Source organism: Morone saxatilis, unplaced genomic scaffold, assembly GCF_004916995.1.
Source record: "Morone saxatilis isolate NCDOM2014 unplaced genomic scaffold, NCSU_SB_2.0 Contig15, whole genome shotgun sequence".
Classification (NCBI taxonomy): domain Eukaryota; kingdom Metazoa; phylum Chordata; class Actinopteri; family Moronidae; genus Morone; species Morone saxatilis.
This window is the reverse complement of record NW_023339707.1, coordinates 22,801,073-22,814,673: the sequence shown is the minus strand read 5'-3', so window position 1 is coordinate 22,814,673 and position 13,601 is coordinate 22,801,073. Positions and strand designations below refer to the sequence as shown.

Sequence of the window (13,601 nt, the reverse complement as noted above, 5' to 3'; positions counted from 1 at the left end):
AGTAGGGAAAAAAAAGAAAATAATATAAACACTATGTACAAGAGAAAAAACAGTAAGAATCCACAACAACAGATAACACAAATAGTAGCAGCAGTTGGCCATGGGCAATAGATTGCACAGTGAAAACGCTTATAAGCTATCACAGGAGTTATAGGTACAAAGTTAAGCTGTGTGCGTCTTCATTTTAAAGCCGTTTTATTTTTAGTTCTTGTTTAAGCAACACTTTCTAAAATGTCCTGGTGCAGTAGCGCCACCAAGAGGCAGCCATGACCCCCCCAATAATACCCCATAGCTAGTCACATAATATGCTTCTGATTTTACATTAGCTACTATTCATTTAAGTATAATATATATTTTTAATAATTGTTAATGTGAAAATAGTAAATGCATAGCCAGCCAGGTGCTTTTGACCGTGTAATACTCCAGTCTCCACCGGGTTTAGGTTTTAATGTGCAATCCCAAGATTTTCAGCAGCCCCATATGGCCACCTCCATGAATATGAATTTTCTGGGGACGCCACTGTCCTGGTGGCTTAAGGGTGTGAGGCGCTGGCCACGTGATAGCACAAGCAAGTCCTGCAAATTACTACGATGTATGTAATTGCTCTCAGAGCGACACGTATAAGTGTTTGCTGTTCCGACGTCTCTAACCTCCCATAACCATTTCAAATCATTGTTGCAAAAAAAAAGAAAAAAGAAAGCATTTTAAGGTTAAAGTTTGGTTAGTTTTAGGCACAAAATAACCGACTTGGTTAGGGTTAAGGAAAGATCATGGTTTAGGTTGAAATAACTACTTGGTTCAGGTCAGGGACGTTTGTCATCATGGTTGCAATAATAACTACTTGGTAAAGATTTGGGAACGATTGTGGTCATGGAGAAAAGAAACCAACGTTGCCTGTCGGTAGGACACAGGAAACGAACAGAAGTGTACCGTGGCAAACTGACGTTTCGTTAACCCATTCAACCCCCGCGACCTCCTGTCTCTACAGACTTTGTGACTCTATAACGAGGTCACACGATTTGCTCTAGTGTTCAGATGGATGAAAATCCTAATTGCTATGGGTGCTGGAGGTTTTCGTCACTTGAACACAAACGTGGCTCCAATCACAACGTTCCTGGGTGGAGTCCGGCCGGGGACCTAGTTACATGTAATTTTCCCATATTTCTCTCTCTGCCCTCGTTCACTCTCATCTCTCTACTGTCCACTGTCCAATAAAAGGCATTAAATGCCGGCAGATAGTGACAAAAAACAAGTGATCCCAACTGTCAGAATTCAATATTTTGGGTCTATGACTGGGCTGATTTGTCAGAAGAAAAGCTGCTTTGTAACTTAAAGGAATAGTTTGACATTTTTGTAAATATTTCCCCACACAGAAAGCTAATAAGCAAATTTACCCAAAAAGTGTCAAACTTCTTCTTTAAGAATTCCTACTGACTGTTGCACTGTTGTTGTTTTTTTGTTTAGTTTTTCTAATATTTTTTTTGCCTTTTACTGTCTTTAATTGACAGCTGAAGAGTGACAGGAAAGGGGGGGTGAGAGAGGTGAGAAATGGCCACAGGCCAGAGTCGAACCCATGGCCACTGCAGTGACACCACGTGAGCTACCCGGGTGAAATCTGTCCCTGCACAGACCTTCTTGGCAGGATTAAGGGTCTTACCTTAGAGGCCCTCCGGCGCTCAGGACACTCAGGGTGCTGGCACACCACCCAGTCCTCCTCCTGGACGGGCTTGTCATCTGAAACAGAACACACACGTCAATGTGACATCTCTCTTTATCACTAAAACACCAAACCAGCCACCCAGCCAGCAACACATCCATTAACACACCCTTCTTGGTAAAGCTGTAAGAACGTATTGTAGACACAAAGACTGAAGTCCCTGAATGTGTTTATATAAGGACGGAGTGAGAAAGGGGGAGGGAGAGTGACTACGAGCACGAGAAACACTCTCACACAGTGATAGAGGACAAAGAAGCCATGTAATAAAATGTAAAAAAGAACTATGGTTAAAGACATTGCTTGAAGGAAAGGTAAACAGAGGGAAGAGGGTGGGGTGTGTTGTTGGGAGGAGATCAGAGAGAAATGAATGACGACAAAAGAGACGGGAAGAAAAGGGAGCAAATGAGAGGAAGCCCCATTCTGGTTTTCGTACAAAAGTGCTCTCATCGTGAGTAAGCTCGCTGTACTCCGCCATAACAAATCACCATTGTCAAATAAACCTCTAAAATCTACTTGACTAGTCGGCCAATGCTGCACGGAGGGTATGATAAAAGGCAGTGTTTACGTCTACATCTTCTACACGTAAACACACGATAAAGATATCATAACAGAGAACCCGGGCGCACCAATATTTATCTGTCTGCCTAATGAGAAAAACAGAGAATACACGTGCAGGAAGGAGAAAGTAAGAGCAGGGAAGAGGTGGGGGGGGCGGGACAGACGGTAATGGAGCTTGCTGCAAAAAGTCTCTAGTTTCTGAGCATGACAGGACTTTGTAGTAAACCCTTTCCAGCAAGATCAGATAACCTGCTCGCTGTAATGTCACCTCTCCCTTTTTTGGACGAGACACGCATGTAATATCATCACTAAATCATCAGTAATGGAGACGCGCCGCCGCTAGAAAATGAAGTCACTTAGTGGCTAAACTTTAAGGCCAACTTCAAACAATAATTTGTCACCATGAAAGCGATGGTACAACAGCCCAGGCCCTTCTCTGAGCCGGTGTATGGAACCAAGTCACCTTGAGTCATCCACTTGGCTACAGCTACGCTCACAGGTCAAGGGTGCTTGTGGGGAAGAGGGAAAACACTAATTGGTGCATACCACAGAGCCCATGGCTTCCCCACTGGGAAGGGGAGGGTCAACCTGTCTGCAATGAATTTGCTCAATGGGAGTAAAAACAAGACTAGGAGTTCAAAGCCACGCTAGCAGCTCTACAAGACCGTATTTAGGCACTGCAGTGCTTTGAGCCAAAGGCTAACTTGCAATGGACATGAACATGCTGTTTAGCAGGTTTAATGTTCACTGTGTTCAGAATTTTTAGTTTAGAGTGCTAACATTTGATAATAAGCATTCAACACAAAGTATGGCTGGTGTTGATGGGTATTTAGTCTTTAGTTTTTCAAGTATTTGTCATGAAATAACTCATTTTGATCTGAGGAAGGTGCTATATGTAAAGTGAAAGGATCATTAAAGATATTACAACTCATCCTGAGCGGAACATGGATGTCTGTACCAAACAGCACTGTAATGCATCTAATAGTTGTCAAGACATTTCACTAAAAGCCAAAAATGTCAACCTGCTGGTGGCACTAAAGGCAATGTCAGGGGATCAACAAAATCAAAAGGATTCATCACCTGGGAGCATTGAACATTTGTACAACGTTTCGTGCTTATTCTTGATGTTGAGATACATCACAGAATAAGCAAAACCTTGACCTGCTGGTGGCGCTAGAAGAAACCTAAAGTCATTAGGATTCATCCTCTGTGGACTGCATCTTTGTACCAAATCTCTCAAATCTCATGCCAATCATTCTGATGTTATATATAGATATATTTTAGTCTGGAACAAAGTGGTGGATCAACTGTCACTGCCATCCCGCTACCGTGGCTGAAAAGCCCCTTTGAACACCTTTCAACAATTCCACTGAGGCAGAATGCATTTTGTCAAACTTTCACCACCTTCCGGGAAAAAAAGGTCTCCTCCATGTCTTTGCTGTGGTGCGCGCTCTCAGCTCTAACCGTGGCCTCTGCCAGCGGGCCTCAAGCTAACAGCTCCCATCGGGTTTACAAGCTGCAGGCTGCGGAGGGAGCCTCCGGGTTTTATGGAGTGTTTCCCAAAGAGGCGGAACTTCCTTTACCACAGTGAGACTTCACAGATGACTTACATTCGTGGTGGAAATAAACAAATACATGCTAATGTTGCCCTGTATCTGCTTTATGTGTAAATAAACAACTGTTTTTTTGCCATATTCACTTAGAATGTGATAACATGTCAATTTTGTTTGTGTCCACTGCCCCCAAGTGGCCACAAAATCAGTTATTGCAGGTAACCTAACCCAATTACCCCCTGGGGATCAATAAAGTATTTGATTCTGATTGAAGAGCTCAAACTCAACACAAAAACTGATCATTAAAATAAATGTTCGTACTTTACCAAGCCAGAAATGGAGTTAAAAGAACCAGCCATCAGAACACAACCCCAGCTGTCACTTTTTATCCAAAATTCAAACTACTGAAATGTGAAAGTATAAAGATTTGACTTGCAATGGTCAGTCAGAATAAAGAAGTACATATATAAGCTCTACAGCCACCATCCTCTTAACTATTCGTGTGTGGAAGCTTTTTGGATTTGACACAATAGATGGAGAAAGGTAAGGCTTTCTGCTACAACTTCTTCACGTATCATGACAACAAATCTGACACGTCATCTTTTATCTTGTCATAGAAAAGGGGCAGCGGAGGCAACACACATGAACCGGTGTTACATGACGCGTCACTTTTCTTTCATTCAAATTTGATTTTAAAAAAGTGATGACCCTAATCGAGCCACAACCTCAATGCTACTCAAGCCTCTCCTTATCCCCTCAAACTCTCAGCCCCCTTCTTACTACTTGACCTTTACTTTGTATCGTGAAATCACTCCATTGTCTGCTGAAGATCCATCTTCTCTACTACTTGCTCATATCTTGCTGACTCTCCCTCTTTTTCTCTCTGATGAACTGGAATTCCTGAACTCAGCACTGCTGATTAAGCCAAAAGCAAACACAAGCACACACTATACACAAACACACGTGACAGCAGACAATGAGCTTGCACACTAAAGAGACAGTGGAGCATCCCATCTACGCTGCTCTCTGCTGGCTTGCTCACCACAAAGAGACACTGCCTGGGGCAAAGACCCATTAGGCACCGATAAATAAGCCAGAGCAGCGGGGGCAAGTTCGAAACAATGCAGACTTGAACACACGCAAGATGTGCAAAGTATTTCAGCTTGTCAATCTCTGCTACCTCATTCTGTGACCATAATGCAACTACAAACATGGTTTTAAAGTAGAAATTAGTCATTGTTCTTGCATTTTCTTTTCTTGAAGATGCACTTTCCTTCCTTGTTTAGCTGTCAGCTGTGAGGGAAATGTAAAAGTGTTCCAGTGCTGAAACCATCAGTCTATTGAACATGTGTCAAAGTCATTTATTAAAGCAAGAAACACCAAAACTTTGTGGCTTACAGCTTTTTTTTTTTAAAGGTGATAAATTGTGTTTTTCTCCATTTTATATTATTATAGATTCATTGCTGGTCACCTCATGTACTGGTAAATTGCTATGGGACATTTTCATTACTTTCTTTCATTTAAAGAATATGTCTATATATACATATATCTATAAATTATGTCACTGACTGGATAAGTGTACATGATAATTTCTTCTTAAACAAGAGCACAACTGTACTACCACAGACTTAGCAACTCTAACACCTGGATGAAAATCCAGAAATCCTCGTACAAATAATTGAGAGTTCACTAAAACTCTGGCTAGCTACAACTGATAAAATCTGCCATCAACAGCTGGAAAAAAATCGACTGTTGTAGACTAAAAATGAGAGGCCTGCTATTGTCTGAAGACAAGTAACCATTGTTTCAAATATTCCTTTAGATTCTGAGTAAATTTGCCACTTATTGTAAATCGCATACATCAAGTGCCAGAAAGATTGACAGGTGCAGCAAGTAGCGCGGTGCAGGGCTCGGGCTAAAGATCTGCACACTTTTGGTCCGAGATGCAATCCAATATCAAACTGCCAAACAAGTTCCATCAGGTCTTCCATCACCGCATCATGCCTTACTCTTCATCTCCTCTCACACCTCCGCCTCCCTCCGAGCCTCACCAGAACTCCATGTTTAGGCGGGGCAAGGCCAAGCCGAGCACACGTTTTTATGAGGAATGTTAAGAATGCTTCACTCTGCCTTCTATTTGGTGAGATCGCATCATGGCACATGGGGCGTGAGATTATTCTTTTTGTTTGCTCAGGCTTCGACTCCTCTCCTCACCTTCACGTTGTTCAGAGCTGTATGTAATTTGACATGCACCTCCCTGCCAGGAGGAGATAGTTGTGAAAAGACTCCTCAGAGACGAACACAGATGGCAGGCAGGCGGGATGGCATACGGACTGGGAAACCTGGCAAAGAGGTAGCCATATCAGCACATGCAGGGTAGCAGGCAGGCAGGAAAGTGAGACCCTACAATACATAAATGTGGAATGAGTAGGGGAGAAGGTAAGGAAAGAAAGTAGGGATATTTGGCCCATCAGGAGGGTCTGGTTAATAGATGGACAGATCAACAAGCCTGAGCAAGAAACTACATTTCCACTGTCTCCCAAATACATTTTACAGAGATTACATAAATATAGATGTGAAGGTTATGACTGTCAATGCTGTAGTATTGTTATATCAAATAGTATCAAAACAAATAGTTATGGTCTAACAATGATTGACAGCAATTTAAGGAATTTAAAATAGTTTTAATTAACCGATTCATAGAAACAAATTTTACGATTTGGCCCAGTGCTTTACGGAAGCTCTGAGACTGAGAAGCAAGTGAGAAAAAGATCTGGTGCTCATTTTCTAAATTGTTTTCTCTCCTGTGTAAAAGGTGTAAAAATGACATTTTGCAAGGATTCTTTTTTTTATATAGTTATAGAAACATGAATGTTTTTAGTCCTATTTATTAGAACATAGGACATTAGTGCACGTCAGCCTCTTGTGGCCAGAATAAGTATCATAAGAACAAATACTTTGAAAAATGACCCTGACAAAAAATTGAAATGAACTGCCAAAACCTTTTTTTTCCCCCAGCTGTTTCGCAGGTGGAAACAGGTTTCACCTGTTTCACAGATGAAGAATTAGGGAACTCTAGAAAGATTTTCCTGGCAAAACTTTTTTTTAAACATTTTCTTAAGTCATAAAAACAGCAGAGAAAACTATTTAGATCAGAGACAATATTTTGTCCTCATTTGCATCTCAAGGCTTCCGTAGTGGTTTCTTACACCATTAGAGCTTCTGTTAATGGGAAAGCAAATCGAAAGGAATAGTTAGTACAGTATTACATTTCTTGCTGAGTAGTAGATGAGAAGATTGATTTTATTCCCATGTCTGTACGGTCAGTATAAAACTGGAGCCAGGAGACAGTTAGCTTAGCATAAATACTGGAAACAGCTAGCAAAGTTGTGTCCAAGGTTCACAAAAGGGTAAAAACAACAAGCTGTAGTTTTAAGAAGGGTTATGTGTCAAACTATTTCTTGGCCAGGAAACAAGCAGAGACTCACTGCTCCTGGCCAAGAAATACTCTTTATGCTAAGCTAAGCTAAGTGTCTCCTGGCAGCTGCAGCTCCACATTGACTGGACAGATGTGAGAGTGGTATTAATGTAACTTTTGGAAAGACAGGCTGTCAGGCTGGGATGCAGACAGCAGGCGACAGGTGAGACAGATGATTTGCTGTGGTGTGTCAACAGTTCGTTCAGTCCATCGTGACAACCTGAGCAGAGTGTTACTACAAACTTTCTGATGACAGAATTTGATTATTTATAGCTTTCTGGAAAAGTTACAGAACAAGCTATCTATATTTAACACTGCTTTTCCAACAAATCTCACTTGGTGAACACTAACACTTAAAAGGCTCCGTTCAGGGAATAACAACCTGAACCTTCACTGCTGAAACCCCACAGTATTCCTCTACAGGTGACTGAGTCCGGACCAACTGAGCGGACGTTAAAACACGAGCAGGTTGCATCTGTTTCTAATGCTGAGGGTTCAGTGGCAGCGGGGGTAGGACGCAGCCCTCCTGCTTAATGTTGTTTTACCCCCATAGTGGTTAAATCACACACATGTGCATCACACACTCCCTTAACCCCCCTCCCTGCATCTTTCTCCCTCCTCTACCACATCTGAGCAACCCAAGCTCCCCCCATGTATGAAACTGAAAACCACAGGACAACAAATGTAAACTGTTCCAGAGCGGGGTGGAGGAGCAGTCACCAATTTCCAATTCAGAAGATGGAGAACAACAAATAACAGATATATTCTGCTCACATATTTTGGAATTATTTAATGACAGTTTAAAAAATACAGCTTCCTTAAGTATATGGGGTCTACATGGCTGTTACATGAAGGTAGACTATTAGCTGAAAACTCAATACCCTGTCACCATATTTAAGAGAGGTCATGAGGGGATTATCTGCATATCTTGAATTTTTCAGGGCATTTATGTCAGAAAGTACAGTAATTTGTCAAGTACAAGCTGATTATTATATAATAGCATGGCCTTTTGTGTCAGACTGTTCTTTTTATGGGCTTTATTGGCGCTAAACTCCAAGCAAAACAGGAGCATGTTACTGGAACCCGTGGCTGACTATGACCTGAGGAATGCCTAGTGTGTGTGCTTGTACACTGGGGATATTTTGGACTGGCCTAGTGAACGCAGTGTACAGCAGGAGGTTAGAGCTGGGATGAAGCCATGGACTGAAATTCTACTCAAACCCAAATTAGGACTCACCAAACAACCTCATTTTGTTCATGTTGGACAATTCATCAAAAGCTTTCCTTGAGCGGTGAACACCCAGTCCACATGCAGGCAAAAGGCAGGCTTGTTGCCCTTGTGGTGGTGATCAACTTTTCATATCAATGTTAATACAATGTGTAAAATTAACATGGTATTGATGTGATTGTTGTTGTTGACATGATGTGCAAGAAAAATACAAATAAACGTAAAAATCTTCTCATATTTGTACTTAAATAAAAATAAAAATATTGTTGTATGGCCAGTGAAATGACCAAGGGCTTCAACTAACAATTGTTTTAATTATCGAATTGCGTTTTCTTGATTAATATCTAAATCCACGTTATTCCTAGCCCAAAGATACCTTGTGTGAATTTTGCGTATGACTCCCGGTTTTCCCTTTAACTGGTGTCTGCCTGAGTTAACAGCATGCAGCTGTCTTCCCTTTTCTTAAGAGATTTTTGGGAAACAAATAATGTGGGAACCCAACCTGTCACATCTTATTGGGGATAATGTGATCATACTCAGGCTCTGGTGAGCCCACAACTCACACAAGATATCATTGTTTCGTCGAACCAACAGTTCAAAACCACAAGATATTATGTAAACTATCATATGACAAAGGAAAGCAACAACACCTTGATTAATTGTTTGTATTGTGCTGGCTTGTGAGGCATGGTTTTAGGCATGTCACTGTTGATGATGCTGAACAAAAAGCACGCAAACAGATCGGTTGCTAGCTGAACAATGAAAGTACATAGAGGACTCACAGGTCTGTACACCTCCGGCCTTGCTGTTCATCCTTCACAAGGACACAACTGCACATTTTGAATTATTACCTGAAGCACAGATGTACTGCAGATTTATGGTGCTACATGACTGGGAATGCAGCTGTGACTTTCCCAATACTGATTCTGAGAACTGATTCTGTTTTTGTAGAAAGGGAAAGTATCTTTAAACTCAGATGCTCCAACAGAGTTAGGGAAATGTTTTCAGTGCAGGCTTGCATGGGGCTTAATTACAGAGATGGTGAAAAGGTAAGGATCAAAGCCTCACTGTTCCCTCTGTGGCATTCCTCTTTTCGGTCTCTGCCAAACAGGTCTGCCTCAGCAGGCACCGTCCTTAAGCTGACCAGAAAGTAGCCGGATTTCCAAGAGTCTGGCTGGCAGAGAGGAGAGGATGAAGAACATTCCTCCCCAGCCCTGTGTTATCACTTCCCCTTCGCTAATGGCATAAATCGGGCGGCACAGCGGAAAGCAAGTGCCCCTGTGCCACGTCAAAAAAGCACTGAGAGGAGACAGGGAAGCATTTCAGTTCAGCTATGCACTTCTTCAGTGGTAAATATTTCATCTGTGGAGCCGGTCTCATCCGCTCTTTCCCTCTCTTCTCTCTCATGTGAGGTTGTCTTCATGCCAGGTCACTGAGTGCTTTCCACGGAAGAACACAGCAATGGAAAAAAAAACCCTTTCCATGATGGTGCTTAAACTCTTAGCTCAAAAGTACAAGTGAACCAGATCATCTACTTGCACAAAGGTTACATAGAACAATGTGAAGTCATGTCGGGTCCATGTTAAATCACCAGTATCACCCATCATGATGAATAAGGATGAGAGTTAGTGGTCTACACATATTGCTTTTTCCATTATGCTGACTAATGCTCATGTTATAAATAGAGAGATTTCCAACATGATATCATAGGTAAAACTCCACCAAGTTTACAGCTTGTTACTTCTTTCCCGACCATGAAAACCAGAGGAGGCTGCAGCCCCGCTGGCAGCTCTGTGTGACTCTACTTGAGCTAAATGCTAACTTCAGCATGCTAACATATTCACAATGACAATGCTAACATGCTAATGTTAAGCAGGTGTAATTTTTATCATGTTCACCATCTTAGTTTAGCGAGTTAGCAAGCTACTATTTTCTAATTAGCAGTAAACACAAAGCTGAGGCTGATGAGGATGTCATTCCATTTACAGGTATTCGGTCAGTGATGTTTACAAAGGGGGAGAAATAATTGTATATAATGAGTACTATGAATGTATACAGCAGGTGGAGGAGAGGAAACAGAGTGGAAATACCAGCATAACATACATTGGTGCTCTGCACTATGTGTACCCGAGTCAATAAAACTATCTGATGGGAGAAATAGGATTAGTTAATTCAGAAAAAACTAAAACCTACCATGTACATTTAAAGATCTTTTATTAACCTATTTATTCCTGTATGGTTTAAAATCTGTTGTGGCATCTGAGGCTAAAACTGATAAACAAAAAACAATCCACTTCCGAGCTTTCTGTTTCATTATGAGAAAACACACACACACACACACACAAACCCAAACATAAATCCACCATTTAGTCAGGTCATCCTAGTTCCACAGCTTACCACACAGATCATGGATGACGTCCAGGGATGAGGACCAGGAGTAGCGCTCTATTCCCAATTGAGTGAGAGAAGAGGGCAGCGCCTCCAGCTCATAGGCTCCGCGCTTCTTCCAGTACAGGAACATTGTGAGTTCTTCAACCAGCTAACTAATGAATACTTAACCTAACTGTTCAAATCATCCCCCTAAAACCCAACTCATCCCACAGTGTTACTTGTGGAACCGATATGTCTAAGCAGCCCCCTGACCCCCCACAAGTAATCATAATCTGACCTTCTGCAGACAATCAATACACCCTTCTCAATAATCATCTTTAAAACATAAATCTTGCCAGCCTAACTCAAGTCAACTTTAAACTCTGCCAACTGCCAGCACCTGCACAATTACCTCATTCAGCTGAGCCTCAAAACACTTTGCTTTGAACCTTCTGTCCAAGTCTGATTCTACTTGAAGGCCGGTCCAAGTGAGCAAGCAGACTTCCCCCAAGTATAATCCATTACATCTCCAGGGAACCATATTATTGATTCTAAACCTGGAATAAGCTTTAACGCTGCCATCCAGGTTTTAACAGGCAGGCCTTAAGTTGGTAACAGGTGATACGACTAAAAGGACGAAAAACATGTCCTTTCGGCCTTAATTCTGATGCCTCTTCCTGTTGATTCTGTAGATTTCAGTTCTCCACTAATCATCCACTGAAAGCCACCCACCAAATGCTGTGAAACACCAAATGCTGCCCTGTTCTAATCCATTTAACAGAGCTATTCCTGATTACATTACATACGCCCAACTGCCAAAAGGTGTTGCAAACTTATCTCCACCAACAAGTAAAACGTCCTCTGCTGTCGCCTTCCCTGAGCCTCGGCTTTATCCATTGCAAAGTTTCTCAAACTGTACCAAACTTGTGTGCGAGGCAAGCTGCTCATGTTAAAGCCCTGTGTAGGATCTCCTGGCGATAGGGGGGCTTTCTGCCCACACCATCAGACAAGTGTTGTATTCATGCAGAGGTGAGTTGCATGCTGGGACAGGCAATCTGGGCCAATGGCTTTTGGACTGGGTGACACAAAGATCTCTTTTAAACCTCCTCCTACATCCAGAGTGGACTTTCTTTATGTTTTGCGCAAACTGTAAAAGGCTGACATTTTTCTGCATTAATTAGTGCCCGCGCCCTTTATGTCTCTTGACAGATTTATTCCTTTTTATGAATGCACCAGCTCTGTGGTGAATGAGCTCAGTTATTTCTGTGGAGGTACAATGCACACATTGGCCTCTTGGAGATGAGAAACAGCAATGACCAAAAGGAGTCCCCTCATAAAGATCCTTATCTGGGACAATGTGCGCTCTACTTCTCTAATATCTTCCAAAACTAGCTGAAGGGTTAAAACAACATGCAGTTAAATATCTCAAGTCGAGGCATAATATTTTCCCCGGTGTCGCTAAAAGGCTGATGCACTGCTATTATGCATCTAAAATGGGAGAAGAAATACTGTGAGAATGTACTGCACCGGCCCGGGGGAAGGGAGGGACGTTGTCACACACAACGACCCACATGTCCAATTTTGGGATAAGAAATTAGAGGGTAGGATGGGAGCTGGTTTGCTGCTCAGCTCTGGGCTTTGCAGACATATGGTAATAATCTGAAGCAGCTTTGAGCACGCGGCTTCCCTTTTAATGAAGAGAGCAGTCGTGCAGCATGAGAACTGGGCTGCAAATACGAGGGCCAATTTCCACCTACTGCAGAAACAAAGAGGGGAGCAGAGGAGGTATTAGACAGCCTCGCTTTCATTATCGTCCATTAGATCACCTTTTAATAAAATAAGAGGCTTTTTTTAGCCATCGCAGGGCCAGAAAGTACCTGCCTCCATTATGGCACCAGTACTGACATTCAAATGCATTTTGATCTGATCTCACGCAAAAATAATTAGGTTATTAAATCTTATTACATTAATTCAGGAATGAACTCAATGAAAACACCAACACATATTCTTTCCACAGTGAGGGGCTCTTGCAGCTGTGTGCACACATGGTTTAGGTCCAGTCATCCGTTAGAGAGCGAAAGTCTAACAATCCCAACTCGGGATGTAGGTGAATCTACTTTTTCCACCACCAACACATATTCCTGAGTTCTGAATACCAGTCAATGTTTCAGTGTTCTAAAGCAATTTAGTGCTTTTATAAAGGGGGCATTAAAATTAAAATAAAGAATGGTCAAATTAAAACAGCAGAGGCTGAGATATTCTGTCCAGTAAATTCCAAAAACATTGCATCCTACATTTCCCATGATGCAACATGGTCCTTTAATTAGACCCTCTCTGCCTCCTAAACACCCTCGTCTTTCAAACCCCTCACCACCAGCTTACAAAGCAGGCTTCCTCTTAAAAATATTTGAAATTCAAAATTGGGTTCTGTATTAATAATGCATTTCCTTCACTCTGAGCATCAGAATAACAAAAACTAATGTTGAGCTCAACTAACACCAATTAGTTTTAGTGTGAGACAGAAATAGCATGCAAAGCCTCCTAGTGTGGCGCGCATGAATGAACTGACTCCTCAGTAGAATCACACTCACTAAAGTATTAATGGTGCGTTGAGAAATGAGTGTGTGAGCGGGTGCAGTACGACAAGACTGTAAATGAGCCTGTTCGAGTGTGTGTGTGTGTGTGTGCGCTGTGGGG

The 13,601-nt window shown here is 42.0% G+C and overlaps 1 protein-coding gene across 1 annotated transcript in view; it reads right to left on the bottom strand.

The window, feature by feature from the left end:
* Window positions 1-11,824, bottom strand: part of plekhg5b (pleckstrin homology domain containing, family G (with RhoGef domain) member 5b) — a 61,077-nt gene extending 49,253 nt beyond the window's left edge. Inside the window, exons 1-2 of the mRNA XM_035655998.1 lie at window positions 10,932-11,824; window positions 1,658-1,734 (exon numbers count right to left, since the gene is read on the bottom strand). Coding sequence (XP_035511891.1) covers window positions 1,658-1,734; window positions 10,932-11,055 — 201 coding nt within the window. The 5' untranslated portion in view covers window positions 11,056-11,824. The remainder of the gene's footprint in view (window positions 1-1,657; window positions 1,735-10,931) is intronic.
* Between the last annotated feature and the right edge of the window lie 1,777 nt (window positions 11,825-13,601).